The 26,290-nt window shown below is 43.7% G+C and overlaps 1 protein-coding gene and 1 long non-coding RNA gene across 9 annotated transcripts in view; one reads left to right on the top strand and one right to left on the bottom strand.

Annotated features, from left to right (window-relative positions):
* Positions 1-979: 979 nt before the first annotated feature.
* On the top strand, positions 980-14,713 carry LOC309854867. Of its 3 annotated transcripts, none has more exons than XR_014306462.1 (4): positions 980-3,936; positions 4,285-4,423; positions 6,611-6,811; positions 14,254-14,713. It is a non-coding gene; the product is annotated as an uncharacterized lncRNA (long non-coding RNA). The 3 variants fall into 3 exon arrangements; XR_014306464.1 differs by lacking the exon at positions 14,254-14,713 and adding an exon at positions 8,445-9,970; XR_014306463.1 differs by lacking the exon at positions 14,254-14,713 and having other exon boundaries at positions 6,611-9,970.
* CRCP (CGRP receptor component) overlaps positions 13,250-26,290 on the bottom strand; it is a 48,716-nt gene continuing 35,675 nt past the window's right edge. For 2 of the 6 annotated variants that reach the window (XM_082714453.1, XM_082714454.1), the window contains 2 exons: positions 26,176-26,233; positions 19,234-20,850 (listed from right to left, as the gene is read on the bottom strand). In XM_082714453.1, the coding sequence (XP_082570579.1) occupies positions 20,704-20,850; positions 26,176-26,233 (205 nt within the window). In that variant the 3' untranslated portion in view covers positions 19,234-20,703. Of the gene's footprint in view, positions 13,591-14,842; positions 14,947-19,233; positions 21,092-25,992; positions 26,234-26,290 lie in introns of those variants that run through there. The other 4 variants (XM_082714455.1, XM_082714450.1, XM_082714451.1 and 1 more) reach the window with 4 other exon arrangements.

The raw sequence follows: 26,290 nt of genomic DNA on the forward strand, positions 1-26,290 counted from the left end.
ATGTATATATATTTATATACAATAGAACATTATTTAGCTATAAAAAGGAATGAAATTCAGATAATGGTACAACACAGATGATTTTGAAAATGTTATGCTTAGGGGCGCCTGGGTGGCTTGGCGGGTTAAGCCGTTGCCTTCGGCTCAGGTCATGATCTCAGGGTCCTGGGATCGAGTCCCACATCGGGCTCTCTGCTCAGCGGGGAGCCTGCTTCCTCCTCTCTCTCTGCCTGCGTCTCTGCCTACTTGTGATCTCTCTGTGTCAAATAAATAAATAAAATCTTTAAAAAAAATGTTATGCTTAGTAGAATAAGACAGACACTGAAAGACAAATATTGTATGATTCTACTTAAATGAGATCCTGGAATAGGCAAATTCACAGGGACAGAAAGCAGAAGAAAGTTATCAGGAGCTAGGGCGAGGGGAGGGGGTTAAAGAGTGACTGCTACCTGGGTACGGAATTTTGGTTTGAGATAATGAAAAAGTTCTGGAGATACATAGTGGTGATGGTCGCATGATGTTGCGAAGATACTTAATGCCACAGAACTATCAACCAAAAAATGTTTAAAATGATAAATTTTATGTTATATATATTTTACCACAGTTTAAAAAATGTGAGGAAGGGCTGCTAAGGTCTGAAGCAATATGACTCCCTGAGAGCTCTCAGACTGGTAGGGGCTCCCGTCTAGAACAAGGCCCCACATTAAGAAGACACTGCTGGGGGTCAAGTCAAAATTGAGCAGAACAGAGACAAAGAAACAAAAGGTCTAAATCAGGAGTCTTAAAGGGCTAGACAGTAAGTATTTGGGTCTCGTAGGCTTCAGCGTTAATGTTGCAACTCGACTTTGCTGATTTGGCCTGAGAGCAGCTGTAAACAATACGTAAATGAATGGACAAGACTGTGTTTCAATAAAACTTTATTTATAAAAACAGGTGACTTTGGCCAGTCTTTTATTTAAATAAAAGTGGGAGGGAACAGAGTTGGCAAGCCACCATACTTTTGAGTATTATAAAAACAACAAAAGAGAGAGCTCTTTGAAGTTAGAAAAACCATCCTAAACCACACAACTCCCTCTAAAAGTTCCAGAAAACTAATTTCACATAAAAATAAACATTAGAAAATTATTAAGGTAAAATCTCATACAAAGATATTATTTTAAAAAAGGAACAGAATAACATTTTGCCCACAAAACAACTCAAATTGTAACCTACTATTTTATTTTTTAAGTAAACTCTATACCCAATGTGGGGCTCCAATTCACGACCCTGAAGTCAAAAGTCGCATGCTCTACCAACTGAGCCAGCCACTATTTTTAAAAAAGATTTTATTTGTGTGAGAGAGAGGTGGGGGAGGGAGGGAAGAAGAGGGAGAGAGTTTACAAACAGGGGGAAGGGGCAGAGGGAGGAGGAGAAGCCGACTCCCCTCTGAGCAGGGAGCTTGACCTGGGGTTTGATCCCAGAACCCCAAGATCATGACCTGAGCCAAAAGCAGATGCTTAACCAGCTCAGCCACTCAGGAACTCCGAGCCAATCACTACTTTAAAACCAGCTAAAAATTATTATGAAAGTGACACAAGACATGAAAGAGCTACAGTAAAAGAAATGAGAAAAATTTAGAAATAAAAGGGGAAAATGAAAAGTAAATGAGAAGAAACACAAAAGCAAATAAACAATAAAACGATTTTCCTTAAGGGAAATAGGAGGGATAAAAACATTAAAAACATTTTTTAATACTTAAAAACTTTTTTTTTCTAAGATTTTACTTTCTTTTCTGAAAAATTTTATTTATTTATTTGACAGAGAAACAGAGATCACAAGTAGGCAGAGAGGCAGGCACCCCGCTATATTTTACTTGTAAGAAACCTCTACAACCCAATGTGGGGCTCGAACTCACAACCTTGAGATCAAGAGTCACATGCTCCACTGACTGAGACAGCAGGGGCCCCAACAGAAAAACATTTTTTCAAAGACTTTATTTATTTGAGAGACAGAGAGAAAGAGAAAGGAAGGTGGGCATGGACAGGGTGGGGAAGGGCAGAAGGGGACCGTGAATCCCAAGCAAACCTCCCACTGAGGGTGGAGCCCGATTTGGGGCTCAATCCCGTGACCCTAAGATGATGACTGAGCTGAAATCCGGAGTTGGAGGCTTAACCAACTGAGCCGCCCAGGTGCCCTGAGTGGGGGAAAAAACATTTTAACTGTAAGGAAGTCTGATAGAAAAGAACAAAGTGAATTGACTGAAAATGACGAATATGTAGGATAGGCAGGAAGAGCCAGTCCAGAACCTCAAAGTCTCTGGATTTCAGAACTGATGCAAGGAAATAGAAGATTCTAATTCTATCCTATGGAAGAGTTTAAGTAAAAAACCCTGAATTTGAAGTGGAAGTATCGGCAGGATGAACTCGTTTTTTTTATCTTTAAAAATGTGCATCACAGGGGGCGCCTGGGCAGCTCGGTGGGTTAAGCCTCTCTGCCTGCGGCTCAGGCCCCAATCTTGGGGTCCTGGGATCGAGCCCTGCATCGGGCTCTCCGCTCAGCAGGAAGCCTGCTTCCCGCCCCCCCCCCAATGCCTGTTGCTCCCCCTGCTTATACTCTCTCCCTGCCAAATAAATAAGAATCTGTAAAAAACAAACAAAACCAATGGGTCACCTTTGGAGGATGCTTAGAAGCCAGTTCATTATTTTGAAAATAGGTAAATAAAGGAAAAAATCAAACATCTCGCTTTCTCTCCATGAACTGCACTCCTAGGTGCAGGGTAAACAAAAATCTAAAAATAATAATAAAATAAATCTAGGTATCTCTGGTGCTTAAAAGAGAGCATTCCCCTTTCTTCCTTCTTTTCAGCATTCCTTTAAAAAAAAAACCTGAATTTATAAATGCTTTCTCTGTCTCCCTGAGATATATGTACATCTTTTTTAAAAGTTACACAGACCTCTCGCCAGTTTTTCATACCAGTAAGGCCTTCTTTCTCGGAGGCCATCCTTGAAAGGTGAGCTTGTCTCTTTGGGATTTTAAACCTAGGTGCCTGGCTCCTTAATGTACTATCCTGCTTGTCATAAAGAGAGGAGGTTTATTTTCCTTTGATAAAGGCAATTAAAACAAATGTAACGGATTTTATTTGCCTGGCTCTATGTAACAGGATTTACTTTTCCTGCCGGCTCCTCGATGGACTGCTGTGCATTGCAGTCTGGTTTTTTTTTTTTTCTTTTTAAAGATTTTACTTATTTATTTGATAGAGAGAGAACACAAGTAGGCAGAGAGACAGGCAGAGAGAGAGGGAGAGGGGGAAGCAGGCTCCCTGCTGGGCAGAGAACCCGACTCGGGGGCTCGATCCCAGGACTCTGAGATCATGACCTGGGCCGAAGGTGGAGGCTTTAACCCACTGAGCCTCCCAGATGCCCCTGCAGTCTGGTTTAATGCTCATTCAATAGTGAGACTGTTGCCTTTCCTTCCTATATATTGTGGAAGCAAATTTCCGTGTCGGCAGGAGATCTGATTTATAATTACGTTTCTCCCAAACGGGTAGCCAATAGTAGATGAGGAAAAGTATCTCATTATAACAATATTCCGTTTAACAAATAAAGAAGAGGCGATAGAATCAGAATACCACCACCGTGCGACCCCCAGTGAATGAACGGATCCAGACATTGAACACCGACAGCTGCTGCTGTCACAGACGACGCAGACACTCTGTGGCTCCTGCTGAACGGACACACCACGGCCTTGCCAGAGGGATCCAGCCTGAATCTGACCGGCCTCTGGACCGTTGCTAAGATGCAGGAAAAAAGAAAGAAATGACGAGAGAGGAGCTGGTTGAGCTGTACTATAAATACACCATCAGCAGAATCCAGGACTGTGGGAAACTCCACGGGTCCAACAGCCCGGGGTTTTCATCACGAAATTGTGAGTGACCTTGAAGATTAAGAGACCGGAAAGGTACGTTTGGAAAAAAGGAACAACAAAAGTGCAAGAGAAAGCTACTGTGGTAGCAGATGCACACTTGCGCAACAAAACTATAATGAAATGCAGAGACGTGGTTGCCCGTGAAGCTCAGGACTGGGGACATTTTATGTAGGAGGAAGGTGACTGTATTGGGGACAGGGTGAAAGCAGGGTCTCTCGAGTGCCTGGCAAGGCTCTGTTTCTCGACCTGGGGGTAGTTATCTGGGTGTTCCTATAATTCACTGAGCTATGAATCATAATTGTAAATTCTCTTTATAATCCAGCTCCTCATAATTCACATGATTTATGTGGGGTTTTTTGGTATCTGTGTTTTACTTTACAGTACAAAAGGTTAAGATTATTTAAACCAAGTCCTGTAATCATTGTCTTCCCTGAAAATTCTGCATGGAATTAAAACAGAAGTGACTTGTTAATGAACTGGATGCAGGCTGGACTCAAGGAACTTCGATTTATATAATAGGGTAAGGCGAGCATCACGAAAACACCACAAGGGCGTGCATGGCTTATAGCTAATAACCAATAAATTTGTTTAGTTTACAGCAAGGAGAGAGTACTTCAGCATAAGATGATCAGGAAGGGCTTTCTGGAGAAGGGGGGATAGGAGCCATATCTTGAGTGGGTTTTGTTTTTTTTTTTTTAAGATTTTGTTTATTTTTAGAGAGAAACAATGTGGTGAGAGCCCATGCGAGATGGGGCAGGGAGGGAAGGGGAAGAAGAGGGAAAGAAGCAGATAATCCCCCTCCCCCAAGAGCACGGAGCCCAATGCAGGGCTGGAACTCACCACTTCGAGGTCATGAACCAAAGTCAAGTTCATGACTTGAACCTAAAATCAAGACTCAATCATTTAACAAACCGAGCCACACAGGGGTCCCTAGAATTTGGATTCTTAAGGGTATTGTAGTACCAGCAGATGGCTTCGTGTACACAAAATCAGAATTGAGAAAACACGAACGTCTCTTGAAGGAATGTTCCTTCATTGACCAACTTTAACTCATCCTTTAAGTCCACCCATTACTTTCTCCAAGAACTTCCTTGATTCTCCCAGATCAGGTCAGGTTCTCTGTGATATGCTCTCTGGGCTCATTCTCATTTCCAACTCTTACCATAGTTGTAATGAAATGATGAACGGTGACATTAGTCATTTAGCATCTCTCCCCCTAGAACATAAGACTTTCTGAAGGCAGCGACTCTGGATGTCAGAGTCACGTCCTATTCCTATTGCCCAGCCCTAAGCCTTGCATGGTAGACACTCAAAAACCTGAGTAAATAATGAGAGAGACCATTGGGCTGGAATGAAGGGTTATGCAGGAGACTAATAAAGTTGGAAATTTTATTGGGAGATAGACTGCAAATGTTCTAGAATGCTAGGGTTAAGTGCTTAGATTTTTATCATTTTTTTAAAGAACTTAAACCACATAAATTTATTGTCTCATAGTTTTGGAGGCTAGAAGTTCCAAATCATTCACCAACTTACAAATGTCATCGGGGCTGGTTTCTTCAAAGAGCTCTCTCCTTGGCCTTGTCCATGGCTGTCTTCAGCATGCATCTCTTCACATGATCTTCTTTCTAAACGTATCTCTCTGTGTCCAAATTTACCCCTCCCCGCCTCCAAGATCTTATTTATTTATTTGAGAGAAAGAGAGCACAAGCTCGGGGTGGTGGGGATGGGGGAGGAGCAGAGGGAGAGGGAGAAGAAGACCCCCCACTCAGCAGGGAGCCTGACGTGGGGCTCAATCCCAGGACCCGGAGATCATGACTGAAGCCAAAGGCAGATGTTTAACTGATTAAGCCATTCAGGAGCCCCCAAATTTCCCTTTTTTCTTAGGATTCCAATCATTTTGGATTAGGGACCACCCAAGAACATCACTTCAACTTGATTACCTCTGTAATGAAGCCTATGTCCAAAATAAGGTCACATTCTGAGGTACCAGTGTTAGAATTCCAAAATATTTTTTGTGGGGGACACAAGCCAACCCATAACACATGGCTAACTCCCCTCAACATGAAGTTTTATTTATTCTACATAAATTTCTTTATGTAGAACCCTACATAGAGTTATATAGAAATCTATCGAACCATAGAGCGATCTCTATGGTTCATGCCGCTCCCAACGGCAGTGTTAGAAAATCCAGCAGATTATCCCTCAGTGGACTAGGAATGTCTTTACAAACAGAGATACCCTGAATTATGTCTAACGAGAACCACTTATGGAATGAATGATACTACAATCTACATTTTTTAAATCTTCATTTACTCTGGTCACAGTATCAAACTAAAATGGCTTTAATATCTTTCAGAGACAACTACATATTGCATATTAATAAATACACAAAGTTTTACTTTTTTTTTTTAATATTTTATTTATTTATTTGACAGACAGAGAGCACAAGTAGGCAGAGAGTCAGGCAGAGAGAGAGGAGGAAGCAGACTCCCCGCCGAGCAGCGAGCCCCATGCGGGACTTGATCCCAGGACCCTGAGATCATGACCTGAGCCGAAGGCAGGTCATGCCACCCAGGCACCCAGGCACCCCTAAAGTTTTACTTTTTAATAGTATTTAGGCAGACAGCATGGCTTATATCTAAAAACTAATCAGAATATTGAGATTTATATTCCTAAGTAACAAGATTTCACTCTTTTTTCTTTGAAGATTTTGTTTGTTTAAACGACAGAGGGGGAGCACAAGCAGGGGAAGCAGCTGGCAGAGAGAGCGAAAGAAGCAGGTTCCCCTGCTGAGCAAAGAGCCCATTGTGGGGCTGGATCCCAGGACCTGAGCCGAAGGCAGATACTTAACCGACGGAGCCACCCAGGAGCCCCAAGATTTCGATCTTAATTCAAGGATGTATTCTCTGTAAATGCTTTTCAAAGTACACCCACAGCAGTATGACCCACTTCTGGAGGAAATCGGAAGCGTGGTTGGTCTGACGGTATTGGAATGGGTGCCTATAGCCCTACCCTTTTGTCTGACCTTGAGAGCCATGAGTTGGCTTCGAAAATTCTTAGTAATTCAAGGATTGAATACAACAGTGTGTAAAACTCACTGATCTAAAGGACAGAAAGTGAAGACTCTGAAAACATACTGCTTTCTAAAAATCCTTATTTCCTCTATTAACCAAAAAACCATAATCTCTGAATTTTGGTCTCCATATTTTTATATTCAATATTTAACTTTCTACTCTCATGTTCTATTTATATATGTGTGGTACAGAATTTTTGCTGCTATAAATTAAACCAATGCAATATTTTCCATTAAACTACTGAAGCCATTTAACATGTTCTTGGCACTATGAGAATACGTAAAGACGTATTCTCTTGGTTCTAGGGAGCTCAGAGCCAAAGTGATTTAACTACACCAATATTTTTGGTTAACACACCTGCTTTTTCTACCTTTTACCCTGGTTTTCTAAAAACTTTTCATTGGGGTAAAATACACATAACATGAATTTACCATTTTCACCATTTTTAAGTCTACAGTTCAGTGGCATTAAGTTCGTTGACCACTCTCATCTCCAGAACTTCATCTTTGCAAACTAAAATTCTGTACCCATTAAACAGTTACCCCCCATTCTCCTGTCTGTCCGGCCCCTGGCACATACCATTCTTCTTTCTGCCTCCATGAATCTGGCTGTTCTAGTTATCTCATAAGAATGGAATGATGCATTCGTCCTTTGGGCCTGGCTTACTTCACTCAGCAAAATGTCTTTAAGGTTCAATCATGTAGCATCTGCCAAGATCTCATTCTTTAGGCTGAGAACATTCCTGTGCGTGTGTGCGTGTGTGTTGCACTTTCTTAGCTTTCATCCATCAACTGATATTTGGATTGTTTCTACATTTTGGTTATTGCAAATAATACTGCTAAGAACATGAGTATACAACTCTCTGTTCAAGTTTTTGGGGTGTATGCCCAGAAGTGAAACTTCTGCGTGATATAACTCTATGTTTAAACTACTGAGGAAACACCACCCTGTTTTCCACAGTGAAAGCACCATTTTACATTTCCAAAAGCAATGCACAAAGATTCTAATTTCCCCATTCTTCATCAACACTTTCGATTCTGTTTTTTTATGTCAGCCATCTTAACGGGTGTGGGTCTCAGACTGGTTTTGGTTTGTATTTCTCTAATGACTAACGATGTTTAGCATTCTTTCACAAGGTTAGGGAACATCTGTATATCTTATTTGGGGGAGATGTCTATTCAAAATCCTTTGCCCATTTTTGAGTTAGGTTGTTTTCTTTTTTTCTTTCTTTTTTTAAATATATTTTTAAAAGATTTTCTTTATTTATTTGAGAGAGAGAGAAAGCATGAAAGGGGAGAAGATCAGAGGGAGAAGCAGACTCCCTGCGGGGCTGGGACCCTGATGCGGGACTCGATCCCAGGACTCCAGAATCACGACCTCAGCCAAAGGCAGTGGCTTAACCAACTGAGCCACCCAGGTGCCTCTTCTTTCTTTTTTAAAAAAATATTTTATTTATTTATTTGACAGAGAACGAGAAAGCACAAGCAGGGGGAGCAGCAGAAGGAGAGGGAAACAGGCTTCCCACTGAGCAAGGAGCCCCATGCAGACCTGGTCCCAGGACCTTGGGATCATGACCTGAGTGAAAAGCAGACGCTTAAAAGACTGAGCCACCCAGGCACCCTGTTTGTAATTGTTGGGTTCTTTACATATCCTGGGCATTAGTTGCTCATCAGATGTTTAATTTGCCTTTTCTCCATTCTGTATGCTGCCTTTCTGTTCTGTTGACAGTGCATTTTGACACATGAAAGTTTTAAATTTTGATGACCAACTTGTCTATTTTCTTTTGTTGTCAAAAAAAATCATTACCAAATCCAATGTCATGTAGCTTTCCTCCTATGTTTTCTTCCAAGAGTTTTACAGTCTTTTTTTTTTTTTTTTTTTTTAAGATTTATTTATGTGTTTTGGGCGGGTGGGTGGGGAGCAGGGTCAGAGGAAGAGGGAGAGGAATGAATCCTCAAGCAGACTCCCCGTTGAGCACAGAGCCCAATCCCAGGACTCTGAAATCATGACCTGAGCCAAAATCAAGAGTTGGATGCTTAACCAACTGACTCACCCAGGCGCCCCTTACATCTTTCATCTTTTTAACGTAAGCATTTACAGCTACGTATTTCCTCCCTAGCCGTGTTTATGTTGCATCACATACATTTTGGGGAATGTTGTGGTTTTGCTTTCATTTGTCTCAAGATATTTCATAACATCCCTTGAGATTTCTTTTTTGACCCATTGGTTTTTAAACAGGGTGTTATTTAATTTCCATGTAATTATGAATTTTTTACTTCTCCTTCAGCTGATTGCTAATTTTATTCCACTGTGATGGGAAAACATATTTTGTATAATCTCAGTAGTTTTAAAATGTATTTATTTTTCTTGCGGCCTAATCTAGGGTTTCTACTAGAGAATGCTCCGTGTGCACTTGAGGAAACTGTGTACTCTCCTCCTGTTGGGTAGTGTCTGTGTGTCTGCTGGGTTCAACTGGTTTATAGTATTGTGCAGGTCCTTTATTTCCTATTGGTTCTGTCGTGTTCTGTCGTTACTGAAAGTGGCACTGAAATCACCTACTATTTCTGTAGAGCTATCTATTTCTCTCTCCAATTCTGTCAATTTTTGCTTCAAATATTTTGATGATTTATTAGGTACATAAATGTAATTGTATCTTCTTGCTGTACTGAACCCTTTATTAATATATCTTTGTCTCTTATAGCCTTTTAAAAATCTTAAGTCTACTTTGACTCATATTAGTATGCTCTCTACTGCTGTCTTCTGGTTACTATTTGCATGAAATATCTTTTCCTATCTTCTCATTTTTAATTTGTGTACTCAGATCTAGAGTGAGTCTCTTGGAAACAGCATATAGTTGAGTCATGCCTTAGAAATCGCTGCTGCCAATCCGTGCCTTTTGATGCAGGGTTTAATCTACTTACATTGAAAGTAACTGATGATAGGGAAGAACTTATTTTTGGCCTTTTGTTGTTTTCTGTATGTCTAATAGCTTTTTTTTTTTTTTTAATTTTTTTTTTTAAAGATTATATTTATTTGTCAGAGAGAGCGAGCGAGAGCGAGCACAGGCAGACAGAGTGGAAGGCAGAGTCAGAGGGAGAAGCAGGCTCCCCGCGGAGCAAGGAGCCCGATGTGGGACTCGATCCCAGGACGCTAGGATCATGACCTGAGCTGAAGGCAGCTGCTTAACCAACTGAGCCACCCAGGCGTCCCAGTATAATAGCTTTTTTGTTCCTCATTTATTTTATTGCTGCCTTCCTTTCTGTTCAGTTGATTTGTTGCTTTTTTTTTTTTTTTTTTTAAGATTTATTTACTAGAGAGACGGAGATCACAAGCAGGCAGAGAGGCAGGCAGAGAGAGGAGGAAGCAGGCTCCCCGAGGAGCAGAGAGCCCGATGCAGGGCTCGATCCTAGGACCCTGGGATCATACCTGAGCCGAAGGCAGAGGCTTTAACCCACTGAGCCACCCAGGCGCCCCTGATTTGTTGCTTTTGTGACATATAACTAATGCCCTTCTCATTCCCTTCTGTATGTTTTCAAACTATTTTACTTGTGGTTATCAAGGTGATTCTAGATAACATCTTCAAGTTGTCAGAATGTACTTTCATTGATATAAACTTAAATTGCAAACAAAAATGTGCTTTTACTTATCTGTCTCCATCCCCGCACACTTACGTTACTGTTCCCACAAAGATATCTTTGTCGAATGAGTACATTTAAACACAGGCTTATGATGACCTTTTACACTTTCTCTCTCAAATCCCGTAAAAGAATAAAAAATAAAATTATAAACCAAAGTCGCAACACTGGTTTTTATCCTTGCCCTCGTACTTACCTTTGCTGGAGATCCGTAGAGCTTCCTACGACTCTGGGTCACGTTTCAGTGTCCTTTCATTTTAACCTGGAGTTCTCTCCTTAGCAGTTCTTGGAGGTCAGGTCTAGTGGTAATAACTGCTTCCGCTTTTGTTTATCCAGGAAAGTCTTAATTTCTCCCTCATTATTTTTTAGTTATAACCATTTTTAAATGTACCATTCATGAGTGTTAACCACATTATTGCGTGACCGATTTTGAGAACTCTTTTCATTTTGCAAAACAGAAATTCTAAACTCATCATACAACAGTAACCCATTATCCCCTTCCCTCAGTCCCCGACAACTATCATTCTACTTTGTCTTTATGAATTTGGCTATATTCTGGGTATCTCATATAAGCAGAACCAACAAGTATTTGGGTTTTTTTGTGACTGGTTTGCTTCACTCGGCATAATAGCCTCAAGGGTCATCCATGTTGTAGCATGTGTTACATTTTCCTTCCTTTTTAAGGCTGAATAATATTTCATTGTGGGGATATTTTGCTTGTCCGCTAATCTGTCAGTGGACACTTGGTTTGCTTCCATAATAACTGGGGTATTGTGAATAATGCGACAATGAACATGGGCCTACAAATGTATCTTTGAGAGCTTGCTTTCAGTTCTTGGAGTATAAAACCATGCTGTACCATATGGTGATTCTGTTTAATTTTTTGAGGATGTGTCATACTGTTTTCTTTTTGCTACACCATTTTACATCCCCGTCAACAGTGTACAAGGGTTCCAATTTCTCCACACTTATTATTTTCTGTTATGTTTGGTTTTGTTTTATAGCAACCATCCTTTAAAAAAAAAAAAAAGATTTTATTTATTCGACAGAGAAAAACAGTGTGAGAGGGAACACAAGCAGGAAGAGTGGGAAAGGGAGCAGCAGGCTTCCCACTGAGCAGGGAGCCCAATGCGGGGCTCGATCCCAGGACCCCGGAATCACGACCCAAGCCAAAGGCAGATGTTTAAAGACCGAGCCACCCAGGAACCCCTACAGCAACCATCCTAATGGCCGTGGGGTGGTTTTCTCTTATTTTTGAAGGACAGTATTGTGTGGTGTAAAATTTGTAGTTGGAAGTTTTCTTTCACACTTTAAATACATCATCTTACTCCCTTATAGACTCGGAGGTTTCTCCTGAGAAGCTGACGATAATCTTATTGAGGATCCCTTGTAGGTGACAAGCCACCTTTCTCTTGCTGCTTTCCGCTCCATCTTTGTCTTTCTATTATTTGATTATAACGTATGTTGCTATGGATCTCTTGAAGTTTATCCTACTTGGAGTTTAAATTTTCAATTTTTAGATTCATGTCTTTCTTCAGATTTGGGTAGTTTTGGCTGTTATTTCTTCAGCTAATCTCTTCCTCTTTGTCTCTTCTTCTGGTACTCCCATATACATATTATTGTCCTCTTGATTATATTCCGTAAGGCCCTTAAGATGTTTATTTCCTTCATTCTTTTTGCTCTTCAAAGTAATTTCTAAAGTACTACCTTTAAGTCTGTGGATTTATCTGCCCGCTCAAATCTGTTGTTGAACCCTCAGTGAAATTTTCAATTAAATTATCCTTTCTCAGCTTCAAAATTTGTTTGGGCCCTTTTTATTTCTATCTCTTTGTTACTGTTTTCATTTTGATGGTTTTCCTAACTTCCTTTAGTGTTTTGTCATTTTCCTTTAACTCTTTGAGCAAATTTCGTAGTTACTTTGAAGTCCTCATTTAGGAAGTCTGATGCTTGCATTTCCTCAGCGAAGTATCCTACCACTTCACTTCCTTTTTTTGAATGGGCCGGGTTATCCTTCTTGCGATTTTTTTGGTTGAAAATTGGGCAGGTGAAAACCAGCCACTTCTTCCCGTCTTTGCAGACTGGGTCTGTGTCAGTTTATTCTTTACTAATTAGTAGGATATGTTCTGAGCTTTGGGATCAAAGGAGAAAGCTAAGTCTTCAGGTGTTTTGGCATGCATCTCACCTAGGTGTGCACAATTTCCCCCTATACACACTGCCCTTATGTCTTAATTTCCCAGTTTCACTCCAATTTCTCCTTGGGGCCTTAGATGGTCTATTATATGTCTCCACTCACAATGTCCTGCCCTAGGTCTATCTGTGTCATAATCTCTCTATAGATTTTATGAGTAGTTTCTACCACTTTATGCTGCATTTCCTCTGGAGAACTCCAATTATGGGAAAAAGAAACGAGTCCTTCAGGCAGTCCCCAGACAAGTTAGAACAGTGCAAATAAGGTTTGCTCTGCTCCTTTTAGTTTGAGGTGGAGGAGGGTATTGGAAAATGGGCTGCTGCTTCCTCCAGATCAAGACTGCCCAGAAGTGGAGGGACAAGAATGAGCAAAACTTTCATGAATTTTCCTACCATTTTGAATGTAGCTTTTTCTTAACTGGACAGTCACTTGGTTACTATAGACTTCTGTTTTTCAGAGCTCCCTCAAGCTCAATTTATTATTTTCTTAGAAGATTTTTATTTGAGAGAGAGAGAGAGAGAGAGAGCACATTGGGAGGAGAAGCAGACTTCTTGCTGAGCAGGGAGCCCAATGCAGGGCTTGATCCCAGAATCCCAACATCATGGTCTGAGCAGAAGACACTTAACCTACTGAGCCACCCAGGCACTCCCATCAAGCTCATTTTAGCTAGCTTTTGTTTTCAATGTCTCTGCTGGAGAACAAGAGCTTAGAGCTTCTTAGTCCTCTGTTTTGTTGACATCACTAAGGAATTTTTATTCTCAGTGCCATAGGAAGACCTCCAGCTTTTGAGCTGAAGATATGATATAAAGAAAAAGTACTTTAGAATATTAAGTACAGGCAGGTACACAGTGGGTGAGAGCGTGAACAGTGGAGGCAGCAATAACCTGTCTTATTTTGCAGGCTCTGTGTCTCCTGAGGCTTGACTTTGTGGCCCAGTATACAGCACTAATCTTGGCATAAACTGTGTCCTCAACGGGCCTTTGTTGAACTAGATACCCAAAATTATAGCAGTTGTGACTGAGTACAGGGTCCTTAAGGCAGCCTCAATAGTGTGTGGTAGATCAGGCAGTCCAAACTAAACACACTCCATGAGACTTTTGTATCATGCTAGTGGGTAGAATCTCAAAGAGAGCCGGGCATGCCAGCTCTTGAAGCATTTATGGAAAAACCCCAGATGTCCTGCATAAAAGCCACAGGGAGAGCCTCATGAGGATGGTTACTGTGGAAAGGGAACCCCCTTCTCCCTACTCTAGAACCATCTAAACAAAGGATCAGCAAATCCGAGCCTGTTGCCCGATTTTGTGGTTTTACTGGAACGGAGTCACACTCATCTATTCATAAACTGTCCATAGCTGCTCTCCCGTTGTAACATCAGAATTAAGTAGTTGTGACAGTAATCTTACGAACTGCAAAGCCTGAAGTATGATCTGGTCCTTACTGACCCCTGCTCTAGATAATGCAGTGAGTCTACATGGGCTGGAAGGCTGCTGTAGATGACCGTATCTCATAAGGGCCCAAGATGATGGATAACTAAGAAGTCCACAGAACCTGACTGATGAAACTTAGTAGTCCTCTTCTTCTCAGGGACAGAATGCTTGGAAGGACACAGGTTTCAACAAATGGTACTAGGACACATGGATATCTACATGCAAAAAAGTGAAGCTGGACCCCTTCTTCATACTATATACAACAATTAACTCAAAACGGACTGAAGACCTAAATGTGTAAAATTTTTAGAAGTTACAGAGGAGTAATTATTTATGATCTTGATTTAGGCAATAGAATCTCAGATATGATACCAAAGCCAGAAGGAACCATAGGGAAAAAAAGGTATGTTGGACTTCATTAAAATTAAAAACTTACATGCTTCAAAGACATCATCAATAAAGTGGGAAAAAAAAACACCAAAAAAAGGGAGAGAGAAAAATTATATGTCTGCTAAGGGTTTAGCATCCAGCATACATAAAGAAATCTTGCAATTCAACAGTAGAGACAAACAACTCAATTAAAAATGGGCAAAGGAGAAGAACAAGGAGACTGACACTACATGACTTCAAGACTCAGTACGAAGCCACAGGAATCGAGACCGCGAGCTACTCGTGAAGGAGCACACAGAACAATGGGACAGAACAGAGTCCAGAACCACCTGATGCAAGAGCAACTGAGCTTTGACAAAGGATCAAAAGCAATCAGAAGGACAAAGGACAGTCTTCTCAGCAAAGGGTGTTGGAACAACTGGATACTCACACACCAGAAGAACAGGCAGATGTAGACCTTACACTTTTTGCAAAAAAATCACTCAAAATTAACCAGACCGAAATGTGAAATACGAAACTATAAAGTTCCAAAAGGTAATACAGGAGGAAATCAAGGTGACCTCATGATGATAATCTAGCTTCACGGTGACTTTTTAGGTACAACATCAAAACTATGATCCATGAAAGAAAAAAATGGACAGGCTGGACTTCATTAAAATTAAAAACTTCTGTTCTGTAAAAGACTGTACAAGAATAAAAAGACAAATCGTGGACTAGCAGAAAGTATTTGCAAAACACTTGATAGAGGCCTAGTATCCAGAATAGATTTTAAAAACCACTTAAGTCTTAACAACAACAACAACAAAACCACCTAATTAGAAAATGGCAAGAGAGGCGCCTGGGTGGCTCAGTGGGCTAAGCCTCTGCCTTCAGCTCAGGTCATGGTCCCAGGGTCCTGGGATCGAGTCCTGCATTGGGCTCTCTGCTCAGCAGGGAGCCCGCTTCCTCCTCTCTCTCTCTGCCTGCTTCTCTGCCTACTTCTGATCTGTCAAATAAATAAAATATTTTAAAAAAAATAAAATGGCAAGAGATCTGGACACTCACTAATAAAGATACACAGAGGGCAAATAATATGGATATCTTATGTCTTTAGGGAATTTCAATGAAAACAACATGATACCACAACATACCTATTAGGATGGCCAAAACCCGAAACACTGATACCACCAAATTCTAGTGAGGACACAGAACGAAAGGAATTCTGATTCTCTGCTGCTGAGCGGCACAGTCATTGTGTAATGTGGGTTACCAGTTTCCTATAAAACTAAACAAACCCTTACCCCATGACCCAGCTGTTATACTCCTTGGTATTTTCCAAAATGAACTGAAAACTTCTGCTCACACAGATGTGCATACACATGTTTACAGTGGCCTTTTTTGATGATTACCAAAATCTGGAAGAAATTAAGAGGACCTTCAATAGCCGAATGGATAAACAAACAGGTATACCCAGATAATGGAATACTAAATACTATTCAGTACTAAAAAGAGATGAGCTATCATGCCATGGAATCACATGGAGTAACCTTTTTTCAGAAGATTTTATTTTTTTATTTGTCAGAGAGAGACAGAGATCGAGCACAGGCAGGGGGAGCAGCAGGAAGGAGAAGCAGGCTCCCCGATGAGCAGAGATCCCGATGCGGGGCTCGACCCCAAGACCCTGGGATCATGACCTGAGCCAAAGGCAGACGCTAAACCAACTGAGCCACCCAGGCGTCCCCAAATGGAGTCATCTTAAATGCATATTGCTACGTGAAAAATCCAACCTGCCGAGACCACATACTGCACGATTCCAACTGTACGACCCTCTGAGAAAGGCAAAGCTGTGGAGACAGTACAAATACCCGTGACTGAAAGGGATCCGAGGAAGAGGGGATGAAAGGTGGGGCACAGGGTGTCTTCGGGAAACTGAAAATATTCTGATGATACTGTAGTGGCTGAATACATGTATTTGCCACAACCCCCATTCTATCTATGCATTACTGCACTTTCTAATGTACAACAGAGTGAAACCTAATATAAACTATGAACTTTAAGTAGTAAAAGTTTATCAACACTGGCTCACCCAATGTGACGAGTATACCACACTAACGCATGATGTGAGTAACAGGGGAACCTTCGGAGGGGGCAAGGGCCTGCATAGGAATTCCCTTTCTGTTCAGTTTCTCTGTGAACCTCCTTGAAAAAAAAATTTTTTTTTTTTTTTGTTAAGTGCAAAGGATTTCAACGAACCTTCCTTCAAAGAACATATAAAAGTGGCCAGTAAGGACACAAAAAGATGCTCAGCTTTAACAGCCATTAGGGAATTATAAATGAAAACCACAGAGAGCGAGCACTTCACAACCACGGGGATGGCTCTAACCAACAGGGACAGTAACAAGAGAGAGACCGGCTCCGCCACGCCCTCCACCACGTCCCGCCGGTGGGTGGAAACACGGTACAGTGCGAGTGCTACGGAAAACAGCCCGGCAGCTCATCAAACAGTTAAACAGAGTCATCACATAGCCCACCAATTCCCCTTTTTTTTTCTAAGATTTTTTATTTCTTCATGTAACAGAGAGATCACAAGCAGGCAGAGAGGCAGGCAGAGAGACGGGAAGCGGGCTCCCTGCCGAGCAGAGAGCCCGATGTGGGGCTCGATCCCAGGACTCTGGGACCATGACCTGAGCCGAAGGCAGAGGCTTAACCCACTGAGCCACCCAGGCGCCCCCACCAATTCCACTTTTAAGCATATGCAAGAGAAAGAACACAAGTCACCAAAATTTTCTACAGGAATGTTCACAACAGCCAGAGTAGAAACAACCTGAACGTCCAGCAACTGAGGAATGAACAAACAATGGTACATCCGTGCAATGAGCTACTGTTCAGCCATAAAAAGCAACAACATAGCTGCACCATGAAAATACGCTAACCCAAAGAAGTCAGATGCTAGACACTATATACTGTAAGACTCGATTTGTGTGAAATGACCCAGACAGGCAACACATCCAGGAGAAAGCAGGTCAGTGGCTGCCAGAGGCCGTGGGGGAAATGTTGATGAAGAGTGATGGCTGTTCTGGAATTGGGAGCGATGGTGGTGCAACCCTGTGATACAGTCAAAACCACAGAATGGTATAATCTTAAAAATAAGTAAAAGGATCTCTAAGCAGTTTTACTTCCTCTTAACCCATTTGTTCATTGTGTAATTAAACAAGGTCTATGATTCTTTTCAGAGTCTGTGATGTTTTATTGTTTACTGAGGAATGATCCACTTACACAAGCGGGTGTTAAATTAGTTTCCGGGGAGAAAATGATTTAGCAAAGGCTTTCTGGAGCATTGATTTACTTATTTCTCACTAGGGGGTAAGCTTTTGAGCTGGTGCACAATTTAGGGAAATGGTACCCACTATTTTATGAACAAACCCTGAATAAATGGGAAGTCCTCTGAGGTGGCAGTAGGTCATACTGTAACTTTTTAAAAAAGATTTTATTTATTTGACAGAGAGAGATCACAAGTAGGCAGAGAGGCACGCAGAGAGAGAGGGAAGCAGGCTCCTCGCTGAGCAGAGAGCCCGATGTGGGGCTCGATCCCAGGACCCCGAGATCATGACCTGAGCCAAAGGCAGAGGCCCAACCCACTGAGCCATCCAGGCACCCCCATATTGTAACTTTTTTAAAAAAAGATTTTATTTATTTAGAGAGTGTGCGTGGGAGGGCGAGGGGCAGAAGGAGAGAAGACTCTCAAGCAGACCCCCCACTAAGCATGGAGCCCGATGTGGGGCTTGATCCCACAACCCTGTTATCATGATCTGAGTCAAAATCCAGAGTCTGACACTTAATCAACTGAACCACCCAGGTGCCCTCATGCTCTAACTTTTAAGCAAAAGGGGGCAAGGGAAATATTTGGGTAAACCTCTCACTGGGAGTCAATTTTTTAAGAGTTCAGCTGTATTATCTTCTTGATAGATAACTGAAAAATCTTCCTGTGTCAAAAACTAGGGCTTTCCCCTTAAAAAAAAAAATAAAAAAGCAAACTGAGATTCTAGGAAAGCCTGGAATAACAAAGGGAGACTGGTCGACCTAAAAATACATCTAGCTACAGTGACTGAGCCCTACACTGGCAACAGTTCTCAAAACTCTGCCTTCCTCACATGCCTGACCCAGATCCCCTTAGAGCTGCCCCTCCTAGGGTGACCAGACACTGGGAGTGAACCTCTGTACGGGGACATAATTCAACTGTCAAGAACACATTCCGTAACACGCACAAAGGCCAAGGACAGCAAACACACGAATGTGCTTTCTTCTTTTTAAAGAACACAACAGTCATAGGGTCAGAAACGAAGACCACACAGAAGGATATAAAATGAAAAGATTCCCAGGCTCCCCCGCTCTCCTTCCCAGATGTGATACTGATTACATTTCCTGTGCAAATTATCTTATTTCTGAAATGTTATTAATATGGCAGGAATATTACACAGAATATATTTCCTCTAAGTCTTCCAGAGCCTGCCTGCCTTCATCAGAAATGGAGGTTAAATTCAGGTCCCAAGTATTGAAACTTGAAATTTTCTTGCAATCTAAAACAGATTTCAGACCTAAATAGATTCAATTTCTTTTTTTAATAAAAAACTTACACATTTCACCTTTTAAGTCAGATTTTATTTCTATTCATGGCAAAACAAACTCTTCAAATATTTATAAAATACCAAAAGTTGGCAGTCACTTGGAAATAATTTATTATTAACTAGATTAATCCATTAAATGCACTGAATACACTCAAGGTTAAAATGAAACAGTGACACAGGTTCGATGCCTTGACAAATAAGTCAACAGTTCCTGGTAAAACTCCCAATACCGAAGAGAAATTTAAAAACAACTGCCCTTCGAATTCTAGTTTTGTGCCTGTAAACAGGTCTCAACTGATCCTCAGTGATAACCGGTTAACCACCACATCACTGTGACTGGCGGGGTTGGGGGTGGTTGAAATAATCTTGTAATTACAAGGGCGTGGGAAGTAACCCAATTAATAGCACCAAAAAATATGTAATCTCACAATAAAAGAAGCACTGACTTGAAAAATTAATGTCTGTGGGCATTTTCTTCCCCAAATGGGGGGCAGAACAAATGTGGACAATTACTGTTGAGCAATATTCCAATCCCAGGACCGAAGGCAGCCACCCGTCTGGGGCTCCTGAACTCTCCAGACCTTGGTATCAGCAAGCTCCTCAATGGTCCTTCTCCCAGGACCCGGAACTGGAGCGCTGAGGCCACTGCCACCGCCAACAAGCTCCAGTTCTCATAACCAGGCTCTAGTCCTTCATATCCGGTCCCTATCTGTGCCCCTTCTAAAGACGCAAACAACCCACCCTGGTGCAAGCGCAGCCCACCTGGCCTCAGGGGGCGGGCAGGAGACGCACACGGTCCGACGGGCAGCCGGCACTGGACTTCGGTCACTGCTGTCCGCGGCCTGCTGTGCGGCTCGTCCACTGGAACGGGCGGGTGCCCTAAGGTTGCAGACTAAGTAGTGAGCCGGTGAACAAGAGCCCTGCCAGGCCTCTCTTATCCTTGCTGTTCTCGAGGAAGAGATTCCTCTCCGGTGAGCCAAGTCCAGCGGCTCATTCCAACCTACAGCAACGACATGTGGCTCCGGGAGCGTCTGGTCATCTGCCTGGATTCTCCCGGCTCAGCAGCCCACAATGGTACTCAGCGTCCCTGCTCAGGAAGCGCCAAGAGCAGCAGACGACATGACTCCGACACGGCCCATCACAGGTGACACAAGCAGTCCTCCTGCTGCATACAGGGCCTGCCCACGACTACGGCAAAGGCCACAGAAGAAACATTTTTACCACAGGGGTTGCACGGTCATCGTCCTGACGTCGACCGCCTCCCTTCAGCTCTCTGCCCTGACAGCCTCCGTCTGTCTGCACCACGCTGTGTCTCTCGGAGGCACGAGGAGCTCTTCTAAGCTTGTTTTTGTGGTTTCTGCAGCCAATTGTGAAAGCAGGCCTGCTGGGACGGAGAGGGAAACCCGGAGCAATCCTCTGGGTGCCCAGGCACCGGCTGCTGACTGCTCAGGGTCTTGAGGCGGCCAGGCCGGCCGTGCCCCACTATGCAGCGTCCTCGTCATCCCCCGTCGCGTCGTCCGGGTTCCTCTTCGGCTCGGCCTCTGGCCCCGCGGGCAGAATGCTGGTCACGGTGTGGAGAAGCGCCTCGATCTGCTCCTCCGTGAGCCGCTCTTCGCTCTCCTCCACCATCTGCAGAAGGAGACCTCGGAGGGTTACGGTCGAGCCGCACAGGCCGAGTCCGGCCCTGCCCTCCCCACCCACGCTGTTCCCGGTCTGCTGGCCTCCGGCGTGCCGGGCTCGGGGCCTGGCTCCAGAGCCCCCCGGGGCTCTCGGTCCTCTCCGTCCTGGCGGGAGGGAGGCAGAAGCCGACTCCAATTCCGAAGCCACTGCTCAAAATGGGTCGAGGCAAAAAGCAAGTTGCAGGTTAGCACTTTTCCTCAAAGAAACAGAAAACTCTACCAGTCCTACATCCACCCACGTGCACACGTGAGTCTGTTGTATGTGCCAAGGAAACTCACCTCTGGCGAGCGAAATGGCCCTTTACACACTTCTGTACTTCACAAGCACAGCTGTAACTCAGGAGTCCTACCAGCGACTCACCTGACGGTGGCCCACTGCGTGCCAGAGGCTCCTGTACTTCGCATCCCCACTCCCACCACCGGCAGCTCTTCCGGGAGCTCGCGGGCCTGACCGCACACGGCACTTCCCGTCTGGTACTTCTCTCAACCCTCGCAACAAGCCCGGCCCAGGAGAGGATGGGAATCCCAAGCCAGACCTGCCCAACACTTAACACCTACAATCAACCTAACACACACCATGCGGCCCTGGTGCTCTCCTGGGAACGTGGAGCAGGAGTCTGAGGAGTGACGGCTGGGGAATGACCCCTGCTGTCTCACTAAATTAGGTCCACTTAGAGCCCAGCTTGACACGTCCTGGAAATCTACACACGAACGACCCTCAATTATGAGCGACTTTTCTCAGCCTCACCTCTAGTTCTCCATTTATTAACGAATACAAACACAGTCGACAATGTTTTTAAGAGTAACACACCGGCAGGCAAAGCACTGACCCATGTTCCCTCAGGGGCACCAGTCATCTACCACAAATGGCTAGACGTGTCCAGGGTCCTGTTGTGCGGCATTTCCCAAAGCAACTCTGAAATCTGCCAACTAAGACCCAGAGGAATCCCACGAAGAAACCCCAGCAGATTTAAGTAGAACAAATGACAAGCTAGGCTTACAAGCCTGAAAAGGATTTCAGTCTATCTCACTTCAGACGACAGCAGAGAAGCTGATCAGATCAGGTAATGTGTCCAAGATCACATCACAAACTCCTGGCAAACCACTGGTCTCTTCAAGTTTCTACAACCAGAGAACAATCCTGAGTGTTCGAGGGTGGGAGATCCTGAGTGAACCAATGGGGCTGCGGTCACATAAAATGACCATTTCCTAAAGATTCAAAGGCTCCGTAAAATGTAAGCTCTATTGAACAAGAAATGATCCTCAAAAATCCATTTTTTAAAATTGTAAAATTAGGGTGTGTAAAAGGAAGTAATCTAACACAGACTGTCTCCAGAATATGAAGGAGTTGGAAAGGGGTACATCTGATTTGATTATTTAATCTTAAGAAAAGATGGTCTCCACCGAGAGAGGAATGTCTCCAAACTCATGAACTGGCACATGCATTTGGTTCACAACTGCTCCCCAGCTTGGGGGAAGCGGGCAGGGAGGTCCAGAAGGCTCTGGGACGCTGACAACCAGCAGTACTCGTGCTCACCACCCAGCACGCGGCCGTCCACAGATGCATCAGCGCGGGCTCAGCATTATGAAGAAAACCCGACTTGGGCCTCACAGCAAGTAGTGCAAGGTCTTGTGACTTTGGATTCCAGCTCTTTCTAGAGTACGATGCCTCTGTTCTCTCCTCCCTCAGAGATGCAGACTGGAGTCCACTGGTTTGAAAAAATTTAGTTATACGACTTCTGAGAAGCCTTCATTTTTAGAACACCAAATAGAGAAGACTTGACCAGGCCACCTTCCTGCATCCCTGTCTCTGGGCTGGCAGATGCAGCGATGGTCACGCCTCAGCTAATGTGAGCGCGCCCAAGAACAGAAGCTTTCATCAGCACACACTCCTCGGGTCACAAACTTTTCACACTAAGATTCCCAGTCACAGCAAGAAAACCCAAACCTCATTAAGCAAAATGAAACACATAGACACAAAAAGAAACTCTCAGAAACCAAAAACTTACTAAGCCCTCTTGAGGCCAAAATAAGGAAGCGCAAAGCACCATCTCAACATTCTCTAAACACCTGAGTTCTCAAGTTGTTCTGGATATAAGGGCGCATGAATGTGAAAATCCCAAGTATTTGCAGATGGGTCAAAAAGAAAGTTTTATCACATACAAATTCCTAGGGGCTGTCAAACTGGCCTATTATACTCCAAAAATGGTTGCTTCTCATTCTAAGCTGTCAAGACAAACTTCCTACTTTACCTGAAACAACAAAACAACTCAAACTAGTAACAATGGACACTTCTAACTATTTGACCCAGAACAGTTCACTTAATCTCTGTAACTTTCAAGTTTTCTCCACTGTAAAATGAAAGTAATGCCTACAGTAAGGACCAAATGAGAACACATATTACAGTGTTTTGTAAGCCATAAAACTCTTATTCACTCCAAGACATTTAATAATCACTTTTTTTTTTTTTAAGATTTTATTTATTTATTTGACAGAGAGATATCACAAGCAGGCAGAGAGGCAGGCAGAGAGAGAGGAGGAAGCAGGCTCCCTGGTGAGCAGAGAGCCTGACGCGGGCTCGATCCCAGGACCCTGAGATCATGACCTGAGCCGAAGGCAGCGTCTTAACCCACTGAGCCACTCAGGTGCCCAATAATCACTTTTTTAAAAAAGAAGATTTTATTTATTTATTTGACAGAGATCACAAGTAGGCAGAGAGGCAGGCAGAGAGGGGTGGGGAAACAGGCTCCCCACTGAGCAGAGAGCCCAACGCGGGGCTCCATCTCAGGACCCTGAGACCATGACCTGAGCCGAAGGCAGAGGCTTAACCCACTGAGCCACCCAGATGCCCCTATAATCATTAACTTTAAAAAAAAATATTTTGTTTATTTATTTGACAGAGAAAGACAGAACACAAGCAGGAAGAGGGGGAGAAGCAGGCCTCCCGCTGAGCCAGGAGGCTGATGCGGGGCTCAATCCCAAGACCCTAGGGCCATAACCTGAGCTGAAGGCAGAGGCTTAACCATCTGAGCCACTGACTTTTAACAGGCATACATATATGGCAGTGCTATTCAGGACAGTGGCCTGTGAGGTCATGAGGCTCACTGTCCTGTGAGCTCACGAACTGAGAGCCAGAGAGCTCACGAACTGTTCCCATACGAACACACGAGTGGCAGAAATTACAGAAGCTGGTGGCTTCCTCCTTCCCTCACAGACAGCAGACAGTCACCTGTGGATCTGTGGATCTCAGCAAATCATGGCTGAGGTGTAACTAAAAGCAGCTTCAGCCTCCAAAACGGAACACTAATAAATGCTGGGTGCCGCACATGCTTCTGGGCGTGAGGAGAATAAATGAGCTGTAAGGTTACCGCAGGGAATCCTCTGTACTTCACACCCTGCGCGAAAACCTCATTTCTTATCCCTCCTTGGGAGAAGAGACACTGCCACAAGCCTCGGTAAATGTTTCGCTACCCTCTTAGCCCAATCCCAGGCTTGGGGGAAACCGGACTACAGAACGGTCTGACTGCTGGGAAACAACATACACATGAAGACCTACTACCCACCTGTGAAAAGACCAAAAGAACAGACAGTCTCCGGGGATGCCACACACATCTTCCTTCTCGCTATGCAGAGCACATGGCTTGGAGGAGAAAGTATGGCTTTGTCAGACAGACCCAATTAGCCCGTCACTAGCACAGACTCTGCGGAGGGCATGAAAGGTGACATCCACAAATCCCATGGCATACAGCAGACACTCTTAATAGTAGCTAATTGTACCAAGTAACGACAGAGTTTCTACAGGGCTGAGGTCACGCTAATCCTCATCTCTCTCCTCTGTCACTGAGCCATGAATAACATATGTTGCTGATTAAAGTTGGAGGAGACAGGACATGTGATCTTTAACCCAGAGGGACATGGATTAGTTTCCTGCTGATTTGTTTGTTTTTTCTTTTCTAAGCCGTATCTCCAACACAGTTGAAAGCATCAGAATAAGGGTACCAAAAAAAAAAAAAAAAGGATTTCTATTTAGCCTAAAGGCCAGTTCCCCCAGAAAGTCACCCTTTATGGAAGGAATTTTTCTAATTTGATTTTGGGTGCACTTTGAAGGACAGACACAACACTGGGATGACAATAAAAGTTATAATCAAAAACTAAATTCCCGTGACACTTTCAAAAAGGGTTCTTTATAAAGCAACTCTAAACATCATAGGTATTTCTGGTTACTTTCTTCCACACTTTTCTGAAGGAACTTTGACAAAGGAGAACTTCTTCTAAACTTGACTTTGCAAATTCCTTAATTCTCCTTTTGTTAATTCTCTGATCAGTTTTTTTTCTTAAACCGGCAGTTAAATGGCCTGCCTGATATTTAGAGCTTCGGTGGTATTCTCTGCCCTGCACAGCGGAGGGAAACTGCCCCAGGACATCAACACAGCAGCTGCTCGGTTTGTCTCACTGCCTCATTTTCATACTCTCCTTAGACTCTGTGTGGCTTCTGCTCTGGCGGCTTCGCACCATTCTAAAGCTTGTGTCGCCTGTGCAAGTGATGAGAGTCCACTGAATGGTCGTATGCAGCGAAACAAGACCATCGAGTCTGTGGTTTTAGCAAGTGAACTGACCGTGGTGGGAAAGGCCAACTGGAAAGGCCAGACTGAGACAGGCATGACAAGAGGACAACCGCGAGAGCCACACTGAGAAGTGACAGAAATGGACACGGCGCAGCAGGGAGAGAAGAGAGAACAAGGGAAGACAGAAGCAACGGAACCTAGGGACCGAGTGCGTAGATCAAAGGCGGAGGACTTCCAGGCTTCTGGCTTGGGAGACTGGGCCAGGCGGCCGAGAAAGCACAGGAGGAAGGGCACATGTGCTGCGTGAACCGAGAACAGAAACGGGGGAGTAGGGTTGAAGGGCGGGAGTCGGGGAGGAGAAATTCTGCCAGAGTCGTGGTGAGTCTATTGTTTCCATGCAACATCTGGTTGGCAACAACCCCTACAGGAAACCAGTGGCCAGAACGGGGCAGGACATCAAGGGAGACATAGAGCCGCTGAGATGCCCAAACCCTGAGGAAGGAACTCAATTTCCTCTCGTCTCTTACTTTCACCAAGTCCATACCAACTAGGATCAAACTGGTGAGGTCCCCTTCTGTCAGGAAATGGGGGTAGTCGGGCCGTCTTTTCAAGAAATGGCGATTCCCGCTCGTCTGTTCTCCGCCTTTATCACCCTTCCTCCCCCGCAGGCCCAGAAACCAGCCCCGCACGCTCAGGCCGTCTTCACTCACCAGCTGGATCTCAACAGCAGTCATAGGCCTGTGATTCAACAGCTGAAGCTTTTCAGCTCTGTCAAAAGAAAGGTACAAAGAATTGAAAACTCTTATTCCCTTCAGAATCCTGAGT

Source organism: Mustela nivalis, assembly GCF_964662115.1.
Source record: "Mustela nivalis genome assembly, chromosome: 19".
In the NCBI taxonomy this organism is placed as follows: domain Eukaryota; kingdom Metazoa; phylum Chordata; class Mammalia; order Carnivora; family Mustelidae; genus Mustela; species Mustela nivalis.